Below are 27,899 nucleotides of genomic sequence, written 5' to 3'. Positions count from 1 at the left end.
GCTTACCGTGCCTAGCACTGCTGAGGCAGCATTAGCATTAGCTGCTAACCGTGCTAAGTGCTAGCTCTTTTGCTGTTCAGAAGTGAGTATTATTGGCCTGTAGCCTGCTGCTAACTCTGCTAAGTGCTAGCTGTTTTCGTCGTTCAGAGGTGAGGATATCTGACTGCAGTCTGCGTGTTTACCGTGTTAAAACAAGCTACATGGGATGAATCACTATCTAATATCACCCTGGCTTACCGGAAGACACAGGGTTTCTCAGTGTAGTGCTAGCAGTTAGCCACTAATGCTAATGCTGCTGCATCCAAGCCTTAGTGGAAATCTGGAAATCTAAGTTTACTGAAAATAAACAGAAGTGCTTTACTCACCCAAATAAACAGTTTTCAGAAGAGAACTCTGTGTAGATTAACATCTAACTTCCATAAATGGTTCTTTGTTTTGGAACAGGTTTTTTATCATATAAAAGTTCAGCCTACCTCAGCTGCAGCCTGGGCTTTGGAATGCAGCTTTTCTCTCAATGACCCATATAACTACACTATCTAATCAGGCAGGACTAATGAGGTCAGCCTACATACATACTTTTTAAATATTTACTTACAGATCTAAGCCAATAAAACCAAAGGAGTATTATTGATCATAGCACATTTAATGTAACCCTTTATCTACTATACCATGCCTTGAAATAATTCTAAAATTCTACAATGCAATTTTACCACCATCTTCCCACTGTTCCTAGGCTCACATCCATGAATTAATCATTTACTTTTTGCTATGTTGGTAATCCTATCATAATGAATCTAGGTGTGGTCTTAATGAAGGAACCCAGGAGATCTAACAATATGAGCCCTATTATATACACAGAAATAAACCAATCAGCTTGTCACTTGCCATTCCCTTTATGAGCCAGATTGTATTATTTTTTAGTATTCAGTTTATTGTTGATGTAAAAGTTGGGTATGTGCACTGCTGCATGTCTGTGTTTGTGTAACAAGCACAGATATACGCATGTTGGGCACATGCCCTGCCAAGATAGCAATGACCCGGATAGAAGATTGTAAGATGAAATCTGACTGTTGTCTAGGTTGTCATCAGTCAATGATGCGCCCATCAGCATAGATATATTCGTAGATATAAAGGTCTTTGCTATTTTAACAGTGCAGGCGGAAGGCCAGAAAATACTGTTGGCAGGGTTAAGAAAGCAATGAGCATTGCCACACAGCTAACATAGGGCAGCATGTTTTATTTCTAAAGTGTTTTACTATTTTGTACCTACAATTTGGAAACAGGCCTCTCCCTATTCATAGAGATGAGAGCCTAGTCTTATGTAAAGAGAAATAACTGCCCAGTATCACCACTAAGTAAACCAACTTTCCTAGGCAAAACCTGCAAAAGACGCGTGAATCCAATGTTATCGTTCACATTCTTGTTGCATGCCCTCAAATTGGATGGCGAAACGACACTGCCAAAAAATTACTTTTGTCCTCGTCACTCTCGACTCTCTGTATTCCCATTTTAACACATGCACACAGTTCTTAAAAAGATCCATGACATATTAACTATGGTCTAACTAAAGATTAACTACAGTTTGTGCTATTGTTGATTAATTCAACTGATATTTCAAATTAGTTGACATATTTAACAAGAAATATTAATTTACTCCATTCTGTGGGTAGTTTTGTATGTTTGTGGCTGTTTTTTCTCGGGTGTATTTCACTCCTCTTCAAAAAGTGCGCAACAAAGCTGTAATTCTACATCTGCCCTCTTGAAAAGCAGCCGTGTGTTTAACTACATTAAATTACAGATGTATAGATGCATGAAATTTAATTTCATCTTTACTTATATTTTATACATATCATACAAATTATTTTAAATAAATACATTGCCTTTTTAACTATACATTTTAATGTAGTTGTAGTTGATAATGCACCTTTCCCTAAAGGTAAAGCTGTAGAACAATTACAAATATTGCAAATAAAATAAAATAAAATAAAACACCAGAAAATCTTAAAATACATTTCTGCCTTAAACGAAAGTTTTAAGATTAAACTTTTAACCAAATCTTTTTAGATTAGAACCTTTATAGGGCCAGTTCCGGCCCCCCGGCTCATATGTTCGTTAGCTGCCTGATACAGCATCAACTAAAGTGGAAGGTTAATTAGTGTAACCCACCTCCCCCTCATCTCCCTTGTCATGCACTCACACACACACATACACTCACACACCTGCTCCCAGGTGGACAGCCCCAGGCTGGCCCTTATTACTCTTATTAAATATTAATCACTCTTCTGCCTGTAGGGGGCATGTAGAGGAACGCACCTATTCATATATATATATATATATATAGAGAGAGACTTTCTCTTTATCACTTTCTCTTTACACACTGGATTACAGTTTTTACTCAGGGTCCTACCTCATAGATGGTGTAGTTGTGGATGGTTTTGCCTCCTCATTTATATGTGCACACACACGTATACACACACACACACACTGAAACGTATTAATTGTTTGCCCTAGAAAGGAGGAGAAAGCAGCGGAGCAACAGTAAGCATGCTCGAGGAAAACAATCCACTCTGGCTACTATAGCAACACAGGTGTTCATGACAACCACTTCCTGGCACAGCACACTGGCTCCTGTTTATCCTAATGGAGCTTACTGGACTTTAGTTTGTTTGGGGTCATCTCATTTATTTCAATATCAGTTGACGTTTGAGTCATCAGCATGGGGTGGCATATCCAATTTAAAATGAAAAGTTAGCTAAGCTAAGGTTTTAGGACAGTACATCTAAGTTTAGCAGCTTTTCAAAATTCTGCCTCACTGTACCATTTAATAACTCCAGCTGCCGTAGTATAAAAATTACTTGGTAAAAATAAAGTTAACGTATTTTAATTGGTACCACTTTAAAATAAGACTACCCTTGTAAAGGGTTTATAAATAGTTTACAATTAGTTTATTAATGGTTACTATTTAGGTTGTAAATGCCTTAAAAATCTGCCTAATAATCAGTTATAACACATACGTAGAAAGGGCAACAATGACCTGTTGTTTGCCAAATAGTGAACCCACAGCCATCTATATTGTTGCCCTTTCTACGTATGTGTTATAACTGATTATTAATGCTTTTTAAATCATTTACAACCTAATTAGTAACCATTAATAAACTAATTGTAAACCATTTATAAACCCTCTATAAAGGTAGTCTTATTTTAAAGTGGTACATTTTAATCAATACAAAGTTGATTCAACTTTAAAAAGGGAGGTTTCTTAAGGCTTCCTTAATAAAGCAAATAATAACTCTTTCAATTCTTAAACAATATTCTGTGCCTGGTTAAATGTTATTTAAATGGTTCTTAAACAAACCAAAACAATTTTTTTTAGTACCAAATAGAGTCGTTTTTGCTGAGACTGGGAATAAACAAGTTACGTCTTAAACTGTCTGAAAAGAGGAGGTCTCAAAGGTTTATTAATAATTATGATAATGATAATTTTTCATTTTTAAATCAGTCTTTTTAGACTGATGCCTTGATATGGCCGATATTTCAAAGTGGTATTTTGCTGAAGTATTTATTATATGCTGAAAAAGGACCAAGCGACACTGCCCATTGGCAGTCACTGGCACCACTACCTTAAAATCCATTGATTTAAGGTCTCTTATTTACTTTTAATAGTTTCAATATATCTATTGTCATATTTGTCATTTTAATTAAAAAAGAGGGTTTAAAGCAGTGACCAGTCTATTTAAGGACCAGCTAGATAAATGTAAATCCCCCAAAATTTGTAATTTTATTGTTTCCATACAGTTGGTTGAAAGCTAAAATGGAAGGCAAAAATATGTAACAGTTGTTTCTAAAGTAAAATATAGTACTTCAAAAGGTGTCTAATCTGTATGTATGTATGTATGTGTGTGTGTGTGTATATCAGATATTTGTAAAGCATTCTTTCAGTTGTATAGCTAAACATTTCTACAATATTTTATACATCATCAAAATAAAACGAATAAGATCCTTTTTTAGTATTAAATATAAAACCGTTTTTGCTGAGACTGTGGAGGTACGCAATATATCATTTTTAAAAAAGGGTATTTGTTTTTAGTAAAGGCAATATGTTTATACATGGAGCCGTAAATGCTTAAATGTCTCTTTTCATGGTTTTATGTTTAAAAAAAACAATATGGTTACAGAACCCCTTTTCAGTATTGCATGTAATGGTTTTACCAGAGACAGATTTCCTAAATCCATCACCAGTGCATTTCCATTAGTCCCTCCCAGTATTAGCAACGTCAAACAAACCAGTTGAACCATTGCTATGAAACTGCTGTTCACATTGGCCTGTAATCAGATTCCCGTTTGCCAGCAGTGTGCAATCGGTAAGCTGGCTGTAGATGTGATACTGGGCGGCCATGCCCTGTGCTCGTGTAACCGGGCTTTGCATGAAAAGCCCCGGCCGCTGGAGCTTGTGATTAGTTGGTGCATAGGCAGTGATGTCACTGTGCCGGGCCGGGATTGGTGCGCGTGGGGCAGAAGGCGGGGAAAGGTAAAACAAGCGGCAGGTAGAGTGTCACACAGCGCAGCGGAATGGGGATCTGGTGACACCTGTGCATCCACTATCTTCTCAGCTTCTCTGAGACTGACTGGACTACCGGCACAGAGACAGGGTAAGACCCTCTGTTAAATATTATGTGGCTTCTACAGAGGCTTTATTTAGTTTATTTGTTAAGGGTGTGTTTTAGATAAGGGGTTTTGAAGGGTTTGGTCAAGTCTTTGATTATTTTTTATATGTATGCAGAGCATAAACTGGATTGATGCGATAGGAGCTTCTTTGTGTTAAATGTATTTAGTATTGTGTTGAGTTTGTTCTGACAGTAAGACAATAAGGCCTTTTGTTCTGTTTTAAACTGAAGAAAGATACCTGTTTCTGTCATTATCTGTTGTGATTAAAATAAAACCAGGAAGGATTTAGCATGACCTATATATATCTTTACCAATACCACAGGAAGAGCATGCATGATGAGTAATGAAACAAATTGAACAGGTGCTTAAAAGCAAGTATGTTTGGATGGGACACATCTGTGCTGTGTAGATAGAGTTCATTACAGCCTTTCAGGCACCGATTCCTGAGGTATGACAATCACACCATCTGCACTGGACCAGCTCACGTTACGCTGGGACAAGACAAGGGCGAGGAAGGGGTTTAAGTCAACAATGCAAATTGCCCACTGAAAGAGCTGAACATAGCATGAAAGGCTAATTTGCCCCTCTGAGTCAGTATTTGTTAATGGCAAAGATACGTATAGACATTAGGTAGGTCCTGTTGCCTGATGCATCTATAGAATAGTCTGTCTATGGAGGCTGACGTTATCTGCCCTGTTTGTTTTTGACCAAAGTGATGTTGTAGCTAAAGTACAAGTGTGTCGTACAAGTGGGCCAAAGCCTAATGTGGGAGATGTGTAAATGTTTTATTTTTAATGTGACTTTTCTTATTTTCATGGCAATACTAGTTGTAAATTTGAACTAAAACTAGAGTCAGGCTGACATTATGCAAGTATCGCCATTATCTTTTTTTTTTTTTTTTTTAAGAAATCTGCTTATAAGTCACAAATATATATTTTTACACTTTAGAGATTCATTTAAATAGGAAATGAGTAATATTACTCAGATAATTAAAAAAGGGCAATCCAAAGCTAAAATGTGCTAGATTAAATCTGCATTAGGACTGGGTGATATTATTAAAAACTCTATTAAAAATATTTTTGAAGAAAAATGTTGATATACAATATTGTATGGTAAAATAGACTTGAAAGAAGAACAATGTAAAGCTTTAGTGTACTTATCATGATAATTGACACATTACTGATTTGTGGACATGACTTCAATTATTTTTGCTGATCTCAATATTGGCTATTTTGTTTTACTTAGTAAAAAGTTAATGGGAGTGATTTTCACAAGTAGTTATTTAATCTCAGTCATTTTCTCTTATTGATTTATTTTTAAGAAATGTCCTTTATTATGCTATTATATTATCATATACAATACTAGTGTAATAAAATTGCAATAATATTGTTTATCCCAGTTATTTCTGGGGCAATATATCATCCAAACAAATATAGATATTGTGACCGGTCAAGCATTTGTATTTTTTTGTAATACACAGCATGATGTATTTTTGAATAGTAAATATCTAACTGTGTATTTAAATAATGCATCTTTTTTAATAAAAATTATAGATCTAAGACAATTGCACACATTGTGTTTTTTTCCCCGAAAAAAAAAGATGGCATAGATGGTAAGCAGTGTATAAATTAGTTTTGAATACACCAACATTTACAATTACAATATATTGCCCTGCTCCAGCCTTTGCTATATAGACTATATATCAGCCCTCAGTCATGTGTAATTGGCAGTAAATTGTTCCCTGCATAATAATCGCTGTTTGTTTTACTTTTTAATTATTCAAGCTGGTCCTATCAGTCTATTCTAATGTCATCCGTTTCACCTCGTTGTGTTCTTTTATTCATCAGTAAATAATGTGTTGGGATGCTGTAAAGGGATGTAAGTTTTTTCTTTGTAAGATTCAGTTGTTATGTAATGTGCAATTGCTTATGCAAATACAGGGTTTTTTGCATTAGTAAAATCCATCAAGATCAGGAAAAGCAGTGTTGCTTTTTTCTGGAAGACATGGAAATTTCCAGTAGGAGGGCTGTAGGGTTTCCAAAGATGGGCATCTCTGCAGTCCTTTAACCCATTTAAATGTCACTTTTTTACACTGAATAGACCAAAACAAACAAAAAATCATTAAACATTTTAAATATTTTCTTACCTCTGGCAGGCTAGCAATGGCTATCAAAAGGGCTAGCAATAAATGAAAGCTAGTGCTGAGCACTTAGCATTACCTCATGTGCAGAATTCTATCCGCTCCCTACTACCGCTCATGCATTATTAGCAGCATTAGCATTTTGTGTCAAGCTATCCTGGTAATAGGGAAAGCAAAAACTGATCCCAGGCCAGATGAAATCTCAACCACCGAATCGCACCACCTGGGTGACTGGCAAAAGAAGAAAGTGAGAGCATGCATGCTGAACTAGAGTGCAGTGTTACAGAAACACCCTACAAGGGGTCGCTCAGACTCTCACCCAAGCCCATGTCTGCATAACTTCCGCTAGCATGGTAAAGCTTAGACGGCTGTGTTAAAGGTCAGCTCGCGGGCCATGAAAAGTCTTTTTGTTTCTGCTTCGGTCTCAGCGGACTGAATCTCTCTAAATCACGTGAAGCTTTGCCACAACTTCAGATAGAATTGGAGAATCACATTACCTGAACAAGCAAGACTGGCTTTTTCTTAAAATCAGGATTCTGTTTTCATCTTTAGCTTCATCGGTGTGAGGAATATCTTTTAAATAAAGTATAAATATGTAGGATTAATTCATTAGATTGGATCAATTTAAAGAATTAAGATCTTGTTAAGCTTAAAAGACAATGAAAATGATTTTTTTTTTCTTTTGTCAGAATTTGCATGGCTGTGTCTGGAAAATACACCTGTTGTACATCTGATAACTTCAAGTTTGGAACTCAAGGACCTTTCTAAAGTTTCTGGCATACAGATTTCATATTATGCAAAACTTCAGTTCAGGATACATTTATTTTTACAACGCATGTTATCAGAAAGCAGCTTTGCAAAAATCCTGTTTTGAGCCTCTTCTGAACAAGTTAATGTCAAGAGTGACAAGAACTCACAAAAGAAACCAATTTTTCTCTGGTTGACAGTGGATAGTACAAAATATGGCAAAAAATGACAGTACAAGTAGAATAATAGAATGTTTTATACTTTTAGACTCTTATAATTAGTCACATTTATATTTGAGGACAGATCTGCACACTCTTGGTATTTTAATCTCAGTCTCTTCATGAGGTAGACTCACCTGGAATAGTTCTCAGCGTCTTAAAGGTGTTCCTGGGATGCTGAACAATAGTTGCTGCTTTTCCTTCACACTGTGAAGCTCCAGCTCATCCCAAATCACCATCTCAGTTCATCAGGTTTAGATCAGGAGATTGTGGAGGACAAACATATTTTTGTGTACTTAGTAATTCCATATGTGTCCCTTAATTGTTTTCATATGTTTAAAAAAAAATGGTACTGTATATTTAACCATTCAGTCTACTTAACCTTTCCTCACAGCCCAAAATAGTAAAGCAACAGTGATGGTAATGTGAACACATAACCTCCAGCAAAAGCTATTTTAGCTATTTTCATTGTTAAAAAACTAATCACGGCTATGTGATTAATTTTATTTTTATTGTAATATCACAGTGTTTTAATGAAAAAGCATCAATAACAGCAAACTTAAACTGCATTACCCGCTTGCAGCAACAGAGGGAGCTCTTCACACTGCAGACTGTGCTCATGTGTCATAAGGAGGCTGGAGGCAGAGTGAGGTTGAGTAAGGTAGAGTGAGGTAGAGGTCCACAGTGAACATACTCACCAAACTACTTCTTAAGCCCTATCCGGATGGTATTAGTTTCTCAGGGGGACGTCTGTGAAAAATATTTCACACTTCTACTCAGTGATAAAACTCTTGTATCTGGACTGCAATTGAAAAAACAGAAGGACTAGTACGTTTTTTGGCTTTTTCGGTCACATGACATTGCGTTCAGTAGCTCCTCTATTTCCACTTACTGTTGTGTTTACGTGGATCTCTGTGGAAAATTATGGTGCGTAGCATTGGAGAAATAGCTATTTTATTAAACATGAGGTGATGAAACTCAGAGATGTGCGTCCGGACAGGAATAAAATAACAGAGGGCCTCAGAGTTCAGTGAAAAAACAGTAGATAATTCACCCTGTAATTTTCTCAGAGGACGTCTGAAAAAAACACATACATGGTCGTTCCGGACGGGAAAAAAAAATGACCCCAGGATTCCTTGAGAAACAAATCCTGTCAGGATAGGGCTTTAGCCTGGTAAAATGCATGCAGTCAAGCCATGTGCTAACTAATTTAGGACCTACAGTTGTGGTCAAAAGTTTACATACACTTGTAAAAAAACATAATGTTATGGCTGTCTTGAGTTTTCAATAAGTTCTACAACTCTTATTTTTCTGTGATAGAGTGATCGGAACACATACATGTTTGTCACAAAAAACAGTCATAAAATTTGGTTCTTTCATAAATTTATTATGGGTCTGCTGAAAATGTCACCAAATCTGCTGGGTCAAAAATATACATACAGCAACAAAATTTGTCAATTTTGGTGATGTAGCGAGTTGTGTCAATCAAATTAGCTTCATGTCATGGCCTCTTCACTTCTTGTAAGTAATTCTGATTGACTACAGCTGTTGACTTCTCATGAGCCCATTTAAATAGGGCTCATTTGACCCAGTGATTAGACTCAGCTACAAAAGCTACAATGGGAAAGTCAAAGGAACTCAGTGTGGATCTGAAAAAGCGAATTATTGACTTGAACAATCAGGGAAGTCACTTGGAGCCATTTCAAAGCAGCTACAGGTCCCAAGAGCAACTGTGCAGACAATTATACGCAAGTATAAAGTGCATGGAACAGTTGTGTCACTGCCACGATCAGGAAGAAAACGCAAGCTATCACATGCTGCCGAGAGGAGATTGGTCAGGATGGTCAAGAGTCAACCAAGAATCACCAAGAAGCAGGTCTGCAAGGATTTGGAAGCTGATGGAACACAGGTGTCAGTCTCCACAGTCAAGCGTGTTTTACATCGCCATGGACTGAGAGGCTGCCGTGCAAGAAAGAAGCCCTTGCTCCAGAAAAGGCACCTTAAGACTCGGCTGAAGTTTGCTGCTGATCACATGGACAAAGATAAAACCTTCTGGAGGAAAGTTCTCTGGTCAGACGAAACAAAAATTGAGCTGTTTGGCCACAACACCCAGCAATATGTTTGGAGGAGAAAAGGTGAGGCCTTTAATCCCAGGAACACCATGCCTACTGTCAAGCATGGTGGTGGTAGTATTATGCTCTGGGGATGTTTTGCTGCCAGTGGAACTGGTTCTTTGCAGAAAGTAAATGGGATAATGAAGAAGGAGGATTACCTCCAAATTCTGCAGGAAAACTTAAAACCATCAGCCCGAAGGTTGGGTCTTGGGCGCAGTTGGGTGTTCCAACAAGACAATGACCCAAAACACACATCAAAAGTGGTAAAGGAATGGCTAAACCAGGCTAGAATTAAGGTTTTAGAATGGCCTTCCCAAAGTCCTGACTTAAACCCCATTGAGAACATGTGGACAGTGCTAAAGAAACGGGTTCATGCAAGAAAACCATCACATTTAGCTGAACTGCACCAATTCTGTCAAGAAGAGTGATCAAACATTCGACCTGAAGCTTGCCAGGAGCTTGTGGATGACTACCAAAAGCGCCTAGTTGCCGTGAAAATGGCCAAGGGACATGTAACCAAATACTAATGTTGCTGTATGTATATTTTTGACCCAGCAGATTTGGTGACATTTTCAGCAGACCCATAATAAATTTATGAAAGAACCAAATTTTATGACTGTTTTTTGTGACAAACATGTATGTGTTCCGATCACTCTATCACAGAAAAATAAGAGTTGTAGAACTTATTGAAAACTCAAGACAGCCATAACATTATGTTTTTTTACAAGTGTATGTAAACTTTTGACCACAACTGTAATTGATTGTGCTTTACATTAATGTTGGAACATCTGATCGCATTTCATCACTACCATCGCCATTGTTTGTTGTTGTCAGAGACTTTGGATGTTGACTCTGAACTTTAGTGCATATATTGCTCAGCACCCATGCCAATATAAACCACACATAAAAGCACATGGGCAGTTACACATATTTATCTTTGTATTTAAATGAAGTATTAATGAGCCTTAATTTAGTCTGTTTATCATTTCTCAAACTTAATCTTGAAATCTAAGAACACACCGTGATTAAGTGAGTGATAGTCTGTCTGCTAAATCTATTAGAATCCCTTCTACAGGGTACATTTTTTTTTTGTTAACTTTAGCTTAGATTTTGGGTCATGGTCTGTGATATACTTTGAACATAAAAAATAATTGAAATATATAATCATATGAAATGTATAATGAACAATTCCCTATTCACACTCCATTATATGTATTATGATAGAGGCCATGTCATTAAAGATATACAAAAAAGGCCCATGTTCCCCCAATGATCCTCTTCTAGCATTAATACTAATAAATTGTTCTTGGTTTATTTGCCACCAGGTGACAACAAGGGAAAACCCAGAGAGATTGCGGCGGGTGGACTCCAATAGAAAGTCGCGAAGCTTCAGTAAGCAGCCCAGCACTGGGGACTATTACAAGACCCTGGGTAACGATACTACGGACCAGCGCCCCTGCAGAACCATGGCACCCAGCGAGGAGGTAAACTACTGCTAAATTCACGTTCATATTCAAAATTTCTTTAATTTTACCAAATTGAAAACCTCTGGAATATAATCAAGCGTGAGATGGATGATCACAAGCTATCAAACTAAGCTGAACTGTTTACATTTTTGCACCAGGAGTGGCATAAAGTTATCCAAAAGCAGTGTGTAAGACTGGTGGAGGAGAACATGCCAAAATGCATAAAAACTACGGTTATTCCACAAAATATTGATTTCTGAACTCTTAAAAGATTATGAATATAAACTTGTTATCTTTGCATTATTTGAGGTCTGAAAGCTCTGCACTTTTTTCTTATTTCAGCCATTTCTCATTTCATACAAATAAATAGTTAATTATGATTGTCAGTCTGTAACCTGTAACCTAATGTCCATTTGTACCATTTTAGTTAGTACAGGTTTTAGAAAAAAAATAAGACAATTAAGAAAATGCAAAGACCTTTATGAAAAAAATCTACAGTTTTGGAAAGAAGTAGGAGACCACTTGAGTTTCTAAATCAATTTCTCTGATTTTACTATTTATAGGTATATTTTTGAGTAAAATGAACATTGTTGTTTTATTCTATAAACTACGGACAACATTTCTCCCAAATTCCAAATAAAAATATTGTCATTTAGAGCATTTATTTGCAGAAAATGAGAAATGGCTGAAATAACAAAAAAGATGCAGAGCTTTCAGACCTCAAATAATGCAAAGAAAACAAGTTCATATTCATAAAGTTTTAAGAGTTTAGAAATCAATCTTTTGTGGAATAACCCTCGTTTTTAATCACAGTTTTCATGCATCTTGTCACAAAAATTAAATTATCGATTTATCGTACAATATAATGGACTTGACCTCAATAATATTTAATAATCGTGATATTGTCTGTGATGTTTATTTGTTTATTTATTTACATATATAACGCTGAACAGTATTTTAGCCAGTCATGCAGTGACCAATGCTTCAATAACTGTAATTCCATACAATTTGCAGTGACTGCAGTAGTTGAAGAAAAAAGCATATATTTCCCAAATTATGATTAATAAAATCTGTTATCTTTAAAATGGTATAATTGCTTTGTTAGGCTCTATTTCTATTCATTCTATTATTATTACATCAGTGGCATAATCTTAACATGACAATAATATAGTTTATCGCAATAATTTCTGGAACGATATATATCGTCCACAAAATATTGTTATTGTGACGGGCCTAATCTTGGCATGTTTCCCTTCACCAGTCTTACACACTGCTTTTGGATAACTTTATGCCTCTACTGGTGTAAAAAATGTAAGCAGTGCAGCTTGGTTTTATGGCTTGTGATCATCCATCTTCCTCTTGATAATATTCCAGGTTTACAATTAGTTAAAATAAAAAAAACTCTTATTTTTTTCCAGAGCTGTATGTAAAGCAATAATTATTGCTTTAATTATTATTCTGTTATTTTTGTATTATTTATATATTGCTAATTAATGTTAATCCATTTTTTGTATTTCCATATTATTATAATTATTATAGATTGTTATTTGGACGGTTCCACAAACATACACACTCATTGCACCAACTCCATCCTGACAGCTAAATGGTGGTAGTTTGTTCTTATTCTAATTATTGCTATTATTCATTTTAATCTATATAATTGTTTTTAAAAATAGCAGTTCAGTTTCACAAAGGTACTCCAACACAATACACAAGCTCCATCTTAACAGATGGTAGCGCTAGTGCTAATTACAAGAGCAAAACAAACAGAGGCTCAAAGTGGTGATCACATGACCTCGGTCTCTTCCTGTGCGTGTGGATGTAGCTGCCAGCTGTCTTTGGTCCAAATCAGCCTAGCTGGTCTCTCTCTCACCTGCTACATTACAGCACAAATCCGTGCAAGGTGTGGCCCAGCACTGGCATTACCCCGCTTTTAAAGCATACAAGCTATTGCGCCGTTCGATGAACACTGCGGTGTGTTTGCTCAGCTCTCCATCATGTTACGTAACACTGACAGTTGTGGCCTTGGGCTTTTGTTCTCGCCATAAAGCAGAAACTATGCCCCATTGGCCTCAGCAGAATGGCAATGTCTGTTTGCCCTATTGTGCAGGTGTAGTATTAAAGTAAAAATTGATCAGTATCTAACTTAGTGTGCATCAGCGCTTCCCATCAATGTAACGCTGAATAGAGATGCACTATATGTACAAATGTCTGTGGACACCCAGCTACATTCAGCTACTTCAAGTTGCACCCAATGCTGACTGACGCAGATGTGCAAGCAAACACACACACACACACACACAGCTTGTGTAGTCCCTATAAAGTAGTGCTGCCAATAGGACTCTCTAGGGCAGATAAACACAGTCTAGAGGGGTGTAAAGCTGTAGTCTATGGAATGATGTTCTTCTATCCAACACTTTTAGGATGAGATGACCTTCCAACATCCTGACCTCACTAACACTGCTTTGGCTGAATGCAGCCAGATCCTTACAAAAAAATTCTAAAAGTCTTTCCTGGACATTAGAGACAGTGATTCCAACAAAAAACAGGATAAACCCTTTTTTAATACCCCTCATTTTGGAAGAAACAATAAACAAGTCAGTATCACAATATTTTATTCATATATTTTCATATAGTTCATTGTTCATTAATATACCGTATATATGATCAATAGAGGTGGGCAATATGGCCCTAAAATAATCACAATATTTTATTGTATTTTTGCGATAACGATTCTCTTGGCGATATCACAAAACACTGAATAAAAAAAAAAAATCAAGAATACACTACTGCAAAAAAAAAATAATCGAATTGCATTATTGCATACGATATGATATAAATACCCCTAACTGAGATATAAAAAAAACGAGAATTTTATCAGATTTGTAACAGAAGTCAATGATCCATAATGTTATGATATTAATAATACACTCCAAATATCTCCAAATATCCAGGATTAAAGTAAAATAAGTGATACTGGACAGATATAATCTGTCTCTAGTAGAAATAAGAAAGCCAAAAAGTAGTAGTACCCTGATGTGATAATTAAAAAATGTTAGAGAATTTATTGCGTATGATATGATATGATATGGCACACCCCTATTGATCAGAATAATATTTATCAGAAATCTTGTGGTCTAAAGACATCTATAAACTTAATTTGCTAAATTATATTGAAGTATTTAAATAATATTGTAATTAATACATTAATACATAGCTATATATATATTACGTAATAATGATTAAATATTTGCTTTTTTTAGCAAGGAAAGCTTATTATTGTGAATGATCTGATATGTTGAAAACTGTTTTATTTTATTCATATTTTAATTATTTTGGATATTTTAACATTTTATATTCCAGTTATAATATTTCACTGCTCTGTAAAATAGTGTAATTGCATTATAATGCTCTTATATCATACAATACAATTAAATAGAATCTAATCTTAATTTTTCTTTTTCTGGGACAGTATATCAGCCAGACAAAAACAGTTATTGTGAAAGGCTTAATAATACAGTATCAACTTGATTATAGTAATTAAGCATTTTAAATGATTTCTAAGGGTTAATGTTGGACTGTGTGTATCAGCAGTGCGTGCACCCCCACCCTCAGCCCTACCACCCCATTATTACTGGGCGTAATCTTCATTGAGCCAATTAGACACCCAGTAGGTAGTCTGCCCACTCCAGTGGACCAGATGGCTCTTCATGTGTCCCTTGGGTAAAGACCCATTAGCAGCGACATGCATGATGATATGGAACATGAAATCGACCATATGGAGGGGGGGTGGCAGAGGCAGGGGGAGGGGCCCTATTGTGTTGGGGGAGGGAATAACAAGCACGCGTCTGGCATGCGCCCGGCACGCGTCCTGCACGCGTCAGGCTGTGGGGTGTGGGGGCACGCGTCACTGAGGGAGGAGGCCCCCCTTCATTAACTATGTGACCGTTAGGGAGGGACTCACAGCGTAAATGATAGCCTCCTGAGGCTGGGAGAGTGGAGGATTGTGGGGCTTAACAGCAACAGATGTCTCCTCATTCCTTTGAACCAGTGGATCATCTTCGTTTAACTATTGAACCCCATTGAGACGTTTAAAGCCAGCACTGAGCTCTATTGTATTGTCGTTGTTTGTGTAGATTGAGAAGGAGAGGTGTCTGATTTCCTGCTAAGTGGTCGTTGTGCGATTTATATAATTACCTGCTGTTTAAAACTGTATTGGAAACATTAGGGGTTCACTGAAATAGAAAAAAAAAGACAAAACAAAAAAAGCAGTTACAAATTTTTTTAAATGTTAAAATATTTATTTAAAATTTCACATAAATTTTAAAAACAATTTATTAACCTCATCAGTGCTACTCTAACCATTACATTTATATATTTTAAGTGGTCTAGTCACACAATTAACTAGGTTGCTACATCAGTAGTGATTTTTTTAAATCATAAATGTACTGAAGCAGTGCAGGTTTAGTCATGTATTTACCACAGCAGTCCTACACAAGGCACATGTGAGTAACATTCACACAGAAAAATAGCCAAAGATGCTAAAGTTAGTTCTGCTAGCCGTTTATGAAGAGATAGTGAACTAATTTAAAATGTGATAAGTGATACTGCATGCTTTATTTCATTTAATTTATGCAAGTAGAGTGTAAAAATTAACTTAAATCTCCCATTTGCATCTGTGTTTTTCACTGCCAAGATAGCAATACAGCAGAAACGTACAATTCCAGACCACCACGTCCATCAGCAAAGACGTATTTGAAAGCCTCTTTTTCTATTTAAAAGACTCAGATGCAAGATGCGAAAATAGACTGTTTGCGAAATGTAAGATAGCAATGAGTAGCCCTGTCACAATAATTGCAATATCGATTTATTGTACAATAAATGAACATGACCACAATATTTTTTGAAATTCGTGATATCGTCTATTGTGTTTATTTGTATGTTTGTTCACATATATAACAGTGAACAGTATTTTAGCCAGTTATGCTTCAATAACTGTGACTCCATACACACAGTGTGGACTAAAGTAGGTAAAGAAATAAATGTATAATTCCCAAACTAATTATAATAAAAAATTAAGTCTTTAAAAAGTGTATAGTTGCCTTTTTTGCTTGTCTTAAAATTGCAAAAATATAATGTATCGCAATAATTTCTGGGACAATATATCGTCCACAAAAAAAAATCATATCGTGACAGGCCTAGCTATGAGCATTGTGACAAGTGCAGGGACCATACAAGTGCTGTTATGCTGCCGTCTTAATATGGAAATTTACCAAGATGAGCCATTTACATCTAACAAAGCCTTATTGTTGAGGCTCTGCCCAAAATACTCCTAAACCATAGATGCTGATAAGTGAGTTTTTATTAGTTGTAGCTCATTTTCCAAAGAAATCTATATCTGTGACACAAACCACACTCCTTCATACTCCAAAAAGCATTATTAAACACGTGTCTAATGGAGGTGCACTATTTTTTACACTTAGCTTGGTAGTGTAGCGATTGGAACACATCCCATTTATAGTGGACGCAGCCAAACCATGTTTTAGAAAAAGTGTTTTTTTTTTTAACAATACCATGATATCATTGCAAACCACAATAAAAGTATTATGTAACTTAAGTATCGTGAACAGAGCAGAAAGGCTGACGATGTCTGACTTTGACTGTCTGCTGCCCTGTTCGTTTTGACGTGATTTGACAGTAAAATAACGGCCTTCCTTCAGCAGGGTTCTGTGCTATTGGAAGAGCCGACAGATCCCACTCCCGCTGCAGAGAACGGAACAGGAACCACAGAGGAGCTGCCCATACCTCCTCCTCCACCTCCTCTACCCAGCAGCAACGCAAACCCCACCCCAACCCCACCACCTCCACCTCCTCTTCCCGCTGAGATCCCCACACCTCCCCAGAGCACCGCGGCTGCTTCAGGAGCCTCCAGCCAGCGCCGCCTCTCGTCCTCCTCAAGCAGTGAGTACTCTCTGACTCTCCGACTCCCCAGCAGCCTTCCACCTCACTCAGCGCTTTCCTTGTTTTTTCCTTAATTCCTTCTCCTGCTTTGTTTCAGTTTTGATATATAGAGCAATGTTCAAATAGAGAAAGATACAAAATACTATACAGTCAGATACAAAGAAAAAGGATACATTTGTAATGATGAACACATACTTCAGAATCTGCACTAAGAGTATCAGTAGTAGTTAAACTAGGCTAAGGTCTGATTGATCATTGAGGCAAAAAAAAAAATATATATATATATTTTAAAATATACATTTTACGGTGTGAAATTATGGAGTGTTCATTAATTAGACTGAATTGCTAAAAAAGTAAAATTCTGTAAGTATGCATTCAAAATTTTACTTTTTATTCTTGATCTATTGCACATAAAAAAGTCCCATCCAGCACTTGTGGTAACACTTGATGAGTCCTACCTATTGGGTAAAAAAGAAAGGGCTTAATTTTATTAAAATGATAACTCAATGTGGCCTTATATTGTAATTAAAACAGTACTACAAAATACAGTACTACAATACAATACTACAATACTACAAAACTTTCACTAGCTGCCATTAGATGTGTGCTGATATGGAAACAGTGGACTCCTCATTAATTAGTTGAATACCAAAATTGGTCTGTGTAGTTTAAAAAATGACACTTCATTTTCTTATGAAAATGTAAAAATGCAGGAAACTTTGATTGAAAAAATGTAAAGGTGTCTAACTAAGTTACTTAACAGATAAAATAACATGCTGCAATAATTTCACTATTTTTGTTTATTTTTAGTGAGGTTTTATAGCAATAGCCAATTTAAAGGATTTCAGAAAATATTTAGTACTTTTAGAAAAAAAGAAAAAAGTAAAAAATGATTTTATATAAAACTTAATCTAAATGCATTACTTATAAATTTTGTATCAAATAAAATACAATTTTGTTTTTCATTGTGCTCACCAATATGGGTACCCCCTTTCTATTTTTCTTGGTTTGGTTATATATAAAATGTCAAAAATACACTCTTTATTCAAATGTGTCATGGATTTATAAGAAGAATCGGTGAAAAAAGTGGTGTTTTTGCAGTATATATTATAATATATAACAGATTGCAGTATAAAAAAATAATCATAAAATCAAATATATATATAAATAAAAAACATGAAACATTTTCTATAATTGTATACAAAATTACTTTTATGCTGATACATCACTTTAAACACAGTTCATAATACACAAGAACGTGAATTTAATTTTTAACTGTACTGTCAGTGTTGGGCTGTGAGTGTTTTTTTTTAAGTGGAATTTGTAGTCGTAGTCAGGTTTTTTGAGGATAAGACACACCAGAATCTGTCCCTGAAGACTGAGTGTGTGGCTGCAGTCACACTGTGTAAGCAGCTGAGAATCTATTGCTGTGAGGAATGTTTTAGTATCTCATTAAATGCAGGCAGAGTCCCTGGTATGGCCTTATTAAGTAAAAACTTACTTCAGGTAATCACAGTGGATGATCATATTACGCAGATTTACAGAGAGCCCATAGCATAATTTCAGCTGGAGTGTCTGTGTTTGAAATTTATGTTTTGAAGTGTAGTGGCTGAGAGTTATTTTAGTTTTTTTTATTATTAATCTATGTTTGGTCCAGTTTAAATGAAATTACACAATTATTGTATTAGTAACAGAATTAGTTACACTTTTTTTTTTTTTTGTTAGTTTCGAGCTGGCCAGTGGTCGGCTGTTCAATTATGAGTCTGAAGCAATAAACAATTAAGCTTTAATTATGCTTTAAACTTGTGAACTGAATCATCTAGAGAATGAAAGGTATGTGACATACAGCCCAGTAGACACACAGTGTAAATCTTTTAAAGATTCGCTCTGTTAACATGAGAGCAGCCGGGTTGATCTTTTCGAATGTCTCTTTACAAATTTATGCGCGGGGTCTACCGTTACCTCGAATTCAGGTTTAGTGTTCTACCATTTACTTAATTGCTCTTCTTCCAGGAGACACCTGACATCTCTCTGGTCGTGGGTAGAGTAGGAGTCCTTAGTGAGTACTTCAGATCAGGATTATGTCAGCAAGATGCACTGCTTGGTATTGCTGCATAGCTGTACAGTGATCCTGTCCATCGCTGTGGCAGAGCGCCTATGTCTCAGACAAATCTGTTGTGGCTGCCCAGCAGGCAGAACCAGGATGTATACACGGCTGGATTGGCAGCCAGCAAAGACTGTCTAATGCTAAAGGGCATTGTTACGGATAGATGATTCATTACACTCGAGTCTGTGGTTAATGTTATAAATCGGACTAAATTGGAAATTATGCATTTATATAATAAAACTCTTAAACATATGTGGTGGACAATAATAACATTTTAGTAATAAAGGTATAATTAATAGAAAACACAATAAAAATGTAACATAGGAATGCATGATAATATCAGAATCGTACCTATATCTGGCTGATGATTCAAAGGGAGTAATCAGGATTGTATTTTTATATATATAACAATATAATAATATATCTATATAATATATTTTTCACACTATAAGGCACATCAGATTATAAGGCTCACTATGAATAAACATCTATTTTCTGCTCTATTTTCATACATAAGGTGCACTGGATTATAAGGTGCATTTTAAGAGGCACTATAAGGAACTTCTAATTCAGCCGGTCTCGCTGCTTTAATTTAGGTAACTAAAGTAGGTAAAGCTTAGCTTAGTAAACAAAACTGTTTGTTTGGGTGAGTAAAGTGCTTCAGTTTATTTCAATAGGCTTAGATTTCTTAATTTATTCAGCACTAAGGCTAAAGCATTAGCATAAACGGCTAACTGTTAGCAGGTAATTGTACAGGCCATTAATACTCACCTCTAAACAAGGAAATAGCGGTTAGCGGATATAGCTAATGCTACTCCAGACCTGGTTACTGAAACTCCTGTATAACGATGTACTTCAGCGCAGTGGCTTTACTGCTTATTACAATCTGACAAGGGGAACTGACAATTTTTGGGAAAATTAAAGGATTTTAACTGCCCTATTATATGCCCTAGTATTATATCTGCACTATACCTCCAAAAGTGTTCACTCACCTGCATTGTATTGGTAATGTAAGGCTTGGATGAAATCTAAATCTAATCTAATCTGAAACTACATGAAGTTTGGAGGTCTATAGTGATTAATTCTGCTAAAGAATTTTGGAGACCTCTGCACATTATTCGCCTCTGCATCTGTTGACCCTGGTCTGTCATTTTAGATTAACTACAAGTTGTCAATTGTTTTTGTGGTCACTTCCACTTTGTTATAATATTACTGACAGTTGACTGTGGAACATTTATTGGTGAGGAAATTTCACAACTGGTCACTTCATTGTGACTTTTAAAGAAACGATCAGTAATAAATGCGAGCGAGTGTGTGAAATGGCTACAGGCATCCCATTTTCAAACACTGGATCGAGTTATAGAGTTTTTTGCCCCTCCTGCACCTCCCCTGATGCGAAGCTCACGCGGGTTGCCAGTGGTGGTAATAAATTATGCAGCTATGGTAAGCAACCTTACTGAAGCTCAGTGATTACCTGTTCTGCACAAAAATAGCCAGCTTACTTATTTTCATTAGTGCAGCACACTATTTGCATGCTGTGGTCTATAACTTTAAGTGAATTTTATTAATATATTTTGACCCCAAAAAACACAGATCCATAGAAAATACTTAGTTTTCCTCATCAAAAATAGTTAGTCATTAAATGTGAAGCATAAAAATTATGTCAGAGGTGTTAAACATTTCTTCACAAGGAGCCACAAGCTTGTATTGCTTCATTTCAGTCACACTTTGTTTTTTATTTGTTATTGAAGAGTTGTGAGGTCAGACTGTCTCCTCTACTCACTATATATTCACTATAGCTCTATTATATCTCTATTGTTTCAGTATTAAAATGCTTACATTTCAGCTTACACTATTTAACCCTAAGCAAACTTTGCCTTTATACACAACACACGCTTTGTTTCATCCACTAATTAGTGATCCTGTTTGTTTTTTGCCTTTTTTGTGTTCACTGCTCTGTTCTGTCATCCCAACTCACCGCCCACACTCATCCTGACGTTTGTTTATTCAACACTGATGTACTGGGCTGCCTGTCTCTCTCTCCACCTATCATTCCATGTACTCATGGTACTCCTTTGCTCTTTCGATTTCATGAACCTTGACCTTGACTTGAATTTGGTTTCCTTCCTGGTCTTTCTTTTGCCCACCTGCTGTCCACCTTGCTTCCTCTTTTTCTCTATGCAATCGCTCTAAAGGAGGGGATCTCTCCTCCACCTCTGTTGCTCCTGCTCCAGAGTCACTCCGGCAGAGGAAGAGTAAGTATTCATTTCCCTCCAGCCCACACTTCTCTCCTATGTGTGTGTGTTTAATTGTGCGTGTGTTTGTGTGTGTGTGTATATTTATATGTGTGTCCTTCCTGTTTAATCCTTCAATTCAGTCAAGAGAATATACACTGCAGTAGTTTTGGTATTTGAGTAAGATACATTTTATTTCTTTTGTTTTCACTGAATTTGTAGCAAGCATGATTTTTTTTAATTGTTACTTTTAATTTAACTGTCCCTCAACAGTAGTTATCTTTTTGTTTAGTTCAGTTGGTGTGATTGTGTTTCAGATGCTATTATTAAAATAGGCCAGTATACCGCAGGACCCTCACATCAGCTAAGATTTGGCTACAGTCAATAAAACTAGTTGGCAGTTATTTTGCATCTAAAACTATACATTGTATATACAGTATCACACAAAATGAGTACATAAATATTTTATTGTACAGAGAGTTTCTTTGATTTTATCAAATTGAAAACCCTGGAATATAATCAAAAGGAAGATGGATGAGGAGTAATGTAAAGTTATCCAAAATCAGTGTGTAAGACTGGTGGAGGAGAACATGCCAAGATGCATAAAACTGTGATTAAAAATCAGGGTTATTCCACCAAATATTGATTTCTGAACTCTTTTTGCAAATAAATGCTCTAAATGACAATATGTTTATTTGGAATTTGGAAGAAATGTTTGTGAAGTTAATAGAATAAAACAGCAATTTTCAGTTTACTCAAACATATACCTATAAATAGCTAAATCAAAAGAAACTAATTCAGAAACTGAAGTGGCATCTTCATTTTGTCCAGAGCTGTATCAGTTTGATACAATGTAAAGTAGTCAGTGTACAGCCTGCATAACAGTGTAAATTTGCTGTGCCCTTAAAATAACACAGACGCATGGCAAATTTAACAGGCGTGCTCCCCATTTACACCTGAGACCTTGTAACACTAACAAGTCACCTGAAACCAGGGAGAAAAAATGGTTAATTGGGCACAATTGAGCTATTTTCAGTTAAGGTTATACTCACTTTTGTGGTTAGTGATTTAGACATTAATGGCTGTGGGTTGAGTTATTTTGAGGGCACAACAAATGTACACTGTTATATAAACTGTACACTGGCTGCTTTACATTGTGTTAGTGACATATCTTCAGTGTTGTCCCATAATAAAACATTACAAAAATCTGAGAGATGTGCTCACATTTGTGAGTTACTGTATATATTGTATATATTACTTCAGCATCTCAGATCTAAACCAATGCTTTAGAACCAGTCTTTCTATTTAGTGCCCTTACCTCTCTCTTCATGTTTGTGTTCTTTGCTTGGTGTTGCGAGGCCCAGCAAAAGCAGTGGAAGAATATTTTGAAGCTTCCTTTCACCTGTCTCTTGAGCAGGACAAAATAAAACATGGTGAGAGCCAGTGTTTCCACAGGGCGGGACTAAAATGTCCACGTCGCTGTGGAAACAGAGCAGAGAACAACAGACACACACAGAGACTGTGTGACTTTTTCTGCTCATGATGCCTTTACCGCACTATATTTGACATAAAAACATGTTGTTTGCTGCTAAATTAATGTTCAATCTCACCTTTAAGGGTGAGATTGAGGGTGAGGTTAATCAGTTGAAGAATTAGTAAAGCTGGTTAGCTTTTAGCCTAGCATGGATACCCCCTCAACTTTCTGGGTTTTGATTCCTCATGTTCTTTTTTAACTCTGCTACACATTCACAAGTGGACTGGGTGTATGTAACTTTGGGTGTGTAGATATAAGGACCAAGACTGTTTCGTAACAGTTTTGAGTTTTAGGAATTAGTCCATGTTCCACATCTGCTTTTGAAAGAAGAGACAACAGTGTTTAAGGTTCATTCTTTGTCCCTTCCATGAACAGACACTTTCACAGTCACTTTTCAACTATGGCAACATTCACATGGTTTGCCAGTCGTGAGCAACTTTAAGCATTTGAATTAACATTTAAATGGGAATTCTCAAATGGCTTATTCTGTTTCTGTATTATTTATTTTTTTTGTGTTTTTTTGTGGTTGGCATTTGTCCATTTGATGAATAAGACCAGAGCACAACAGGGCTATGGTTCGTTATAACCATAGCCCATTATAAGGCTGAAGTGAAACAGATCTGAATTTTTCAGGGCTGTATGAAATGCTGAATCTGATCTTTTCTAATGAGATTTGAGTCAATTTAGGTCAATGTTAACACAGCAGATAAAAGTAGTCCAAATCTGATTTTCTGATCAGATCTAATGTTTAGTTGGGATGTTCACACAATCTTTTAATGGGACCCATGTCTGACATCTGTCTGTGTGACAGAGCAATGCTTCACCTTAAGTTTCACTTTAATTCAAACCAAAATCTCAATATGTACAAATAAGTTCAGACAGTACCTGAGCTTATGACCAAAAATTCGCTCCATCTCACTGTAAAAAGGACACGTTTTTCGGCCATGGACAGGTTATACACACTGCAGCTGCGTACTGTGTGTTCAGACAGTGTAGCATTGCTGCTAATCAGATATGTATCCAATTTCAATACCACATATCGAAGTGACCTAAATGGGAATTGAAAATGTCAGATTTCATGTGTTTTTTTTTTGTTGTTTTTTTTTGCTGTTTACACAGCTATACAAACGACACACCTGAGACACATATGATCTAAAAAAACAGATTTGGACAGGGGCTTTGAGTGGTCCAGCGTGTTAAGCACTGCCACTATGAATAGGAAATTGCCTGTTTGAATCCTGTTAATGTAGCTTGTCATCAGCTACCAGAGCCCTGACGGAGAAAAAAAATCTTTGCTCTCTCTGAGTGGGTAGATAACGCTCTTTTCCCGCATTGCTTCAAAGGGTGATGTCGATCAGCACACAGCGTCTGTGAGCTGATGTATTAGAACTGAGTCGATACGCTTTGATGCTACTCGGCAATGCCGCATCAGCAGCAGTTCAAAAAGAAGCGGTGGCTGACTTCACATGTATCGGAGAAGGCTTGTGCTAGTCTCCACCCTCCTTTTGTTGGAGCATCACTAGTGATAGGGAGAGTCCTAATGAGTGGGTTGAGTTACGTGAACAAAACTATTCATGTGGTCCTAGATCTGATGCTTTTCTGAAAAGTGAGCATGCACCATGAATGTGATTGTTTTAGTTAGATTGCTTGCAGCTTTTTGTCTATACACATGCTCTTAGTGCTGTTGGTGATAAACTCCTTATAAGAGGGTCATCAGCCAGCCACCACATACACATATCAGTGTGCACATGCATGCTGTTTCAGACAGTTTATTTACATTTATGAATGTGAATCATTAGAATAGATTCGTTTAATCTAAGCGAAATTGAACAGAATAATGAGCAAACTGAAATGTAAGCAGAATTGCTGTTGGCGGCAAAATGTGCGCATCAGTCGTGCCTAGTTTGATTGTATGATAAACAGTCTGTGGGTTTGCCTTCATAGAAGGTCTTGATGACTGAACCCTGCTTTCATCAGCGCTGCCTGCATCACTCAGGTTTCCACCACACCCTGTACAGAACATTCATTCACTGGCTTCAGACTTTCCCACATCACACACATCTGTCGTGAGGATCCTCTGCACCACTGCTGTTAGACTTATTAGACTTTGATTAGGTTGTACTATGAGGATTTATCAGGATGAGAAGGCTGAAGGTATTGTGTTTTATATGCCAGATTGTATGTATATGTTGCATGTTTGGTCAGTCTGCTTGTCTGAAGCTTACTTGAGCGTGTTTGTGGGAGTATTTTTTTGTGTTCAAGCTGCTAATTAGTGAGAAGTTGTGCGTGTGTGTGTGTGTGTATGTGTGTGTGTCCAGCTTTACTCTCTAGCACTGTTTGACACTTTGCTTGAGGTCTTTTCTACTAATCCTCCTCAGTGCAGCTTAGAGTGCTGTGTGAGTTGAGGAGGGGGATAGTGTAAGGAGGGGGCAGTGAAGGAGGGAAAGTGGAATGAATATGATGAGGTGAAAAGAGGTGATGAGAAGATGAGCAAGCTAAAAAGGAGTGTGTGAGTGTGTGTGTGATGGGGGAGGAAATCCAGTGATGAAAGAGAAGGGGGGAGTCTGGGGTTAGAGAGTAGACTCGAAATCCACTTCCAATTTGGCAGCAGTCGGCCGTCCAAGTCGATTAGCACTGATCTCTTTAGAGTCCCCCCGACTGCGATGGGCCTGCGCTGACCACACTCGCTTTTTTCAGAAAGAGGGAAAGGGAGCTAGGGAGAGGCAGAGAGACGCACTGAGAGAGAGAGACAGAGAGAGGAAGTTGGTGGTTCGAACTCTGGAAGAGGAGGCAGTTTTTTTACAGCTAAACTTTGCTTTATTTTGAAATTAGTTATGAAAGATAGATAGTGTACATCTCCAGGAAGTCGCAGAGGAGCTCAATCAAAACCAACAGGTATAGTTTCTGTTTTTTAGAATGTAAAAGGATTTGTTTCACTTGTTTTGTACGGAAAGAATTGTGGAGTATTAAGTTTTTAGTTTTTGGAATAATTAGGCCTGTCACAAATAGAACTTTGTTATATACTTATAGCCTTGTTATAGCCTCATTAATTCTCCTTTGTATTTTCAAAAAACTCCCTCTTAAAGTTGTTGTGACAATATGTTGTTTTTTTGTGATGGGCCTAGAAATCATTATATCTTATAAAAAAATGCTGATGTTTAAAAGCTAAAATACCATGAGACTTTAGATTAAACAAAGTTCTTTGCCTTTTTTGCAGCTAGACTTTTACTTATGATTTGGTTTAAAATAATGATGTTTCTTTTACATTTTTGGTGTTTTCAATAGTAGAGAAACCTATATAATATAGTATTTTAGTATTTTAATGTTGTTTTTTTACTTATTAAACAAACATGTGGACTTTAAACCTAATGTGCAACACAGCTAAACATTGTTTTAGGATTTTTGGTTCTCAGTGCAAGTTCTAGACAAGTGTCCTTTGTTCCAGACTTGGAAATGTGATTAAAACTTGCAGAATTGAGCTCACTTTCGTAAGCAGATTATGTTTTAATCTTGCATTTAATCAAGATTAATTTGGTCATTTGGCAAAAAATGTATTCAGTATAATTTGCAGAGTTATTTTACATGATTGTGCTTGCTTTTTGAGCTTCTTTTTATGTTTGGTTTATAAATGATATAATAGCAGAATATGTTTATAGGTCACATTTAGTTAATGCAACTGGACATATGCAAAGGCACACATGGATATATTTTATGAAATAGATATTTTCTTATCTAAATGCTATTTGACTGCTTGAACTGTTTTTGACCATTTTACATAATTTCACATAGGATTTTCTTTGCATATGAGTCAACCTGAAGTTGCACTACAACTTTGAATTGTTTCAACACCCCAAATCTGAAAATGCTGGGACAGTATGGTAAATATAATTTAAAAAAATATGGTAGTGTGTCTTACATTTACTTTTGACTGTTTTATCTTGTCTGGTCAACTAATTACTGCAACACAATTAAAAAAAAGTTGGGACTGTAAAGCCTTTTGCAGTGTGCCATTGTTATGTGCCATTCTTTCTTGTGGCACTTAAAAAAATACATTTTGGCACCAATGATAGCAAGCGATGAAGTATTTTCTTTTAAGTGTTTTGTTCTCTTAATTAGTGCAACATTACAGGAATGTCATTTTTCCTTTCCCATTTAAAATTTTTACATAAGTACTGTCTTGGGGACAGGCCAGGACTGCAGGCAGGCAGGCCAGTCCAGTACCCATCGCCTTTTTCTATATAGCCATGCCTTTATAATTTGTGCATCATGTGGTTTTGCATTGTCTTTTTGATGCATGTAAATGCATGTAAAAGATGTGATTCTGAAGGCAGCATTTGTTGGGTATTACATAAACATGTACCAAGACAGACCCTGCCTTTTGGACTAGTTGTTCCAAATAGTCTGGATGGTCTTTTTCATCTTTATTTTAGAATTGTCTTCCAAAAAAGGTCTGAAATACTAATCTGCTAACCACAATGTATGTTTCCAGTAGGAGAGGGAGCGATATGGCCCTAAAATAATATTGCGATATTTCATTGTATTTTGGCGATAACGATACTCTTGGCAATATGACAAAGCACTGAATAAATAAAAAAATTCAAGAATACGCTACTGCAACAAAATAAAAAATTAGTTTTATTATTGCATTCAATATGGTAGGGCACACATCTAACTGAGATATAAAAAAAAACAAAAAAAAATGATCAGATTTGT

At 36.4% G+C, this 27,899-nt stretch overlaps 1 protein-coding gene across 10 annotated transcripts in view; it reads left to right on the top strand.

Annotated features, from left to right (window-relative positions):
• Window positions 1-27,899, top strand: part of espn (espin) — a 101,639-nt gene that overhangs the window by 49,890 nt on the left and 23,850 nt on the right. For 4 of the 10 annotated variants that reach the window (XM_049485545.1, XM_049485542.1, XM_049485544.1 and 1 more), the window contains 3 exons: window positions 11,210-11,368; window positions 17,071-17,311; window positions 21,614-21,673. In XM_049485545.1, coding sequence (XP_049341502.1) covers window positions 11,210-11,368; window positions 17,071-17,311; window positions 21,614-21,673 — 460 coding nt within the window. The remainder of the gene's footprint in view (window positions 1-11,209; window positions 11,369-17,070; window positions 17,312-21,613; window positions 21,674-27,899) is intronic. The other 6 variants (XM_049485551.1, XM_049485547.1, XM_049485548.1 and 3 more) reach the window with 3 other exon arrangements.

The sequence above is a fragment of the Astyanax mexicanus genome, chromosome 12 (genome assembly GCF_023375975.1).
Source record: "Astyanax mexicanus isolate ESR-SI-001 chromosome 12, AstMex3_surface, whole genome shotgun sequence".
Lineage (NCBI taxonomy): Eukaryota > Metazoa > Chordata > Actinopteri > Characiformes > Acestrorhamphidae > Astyanax > Astyanax mexicanus.
The sequence above is the reverse complement of the archived record's forward strand: the minus strand, read 5'-3'. Positions and strand labels throughout refer to the sequence as shown.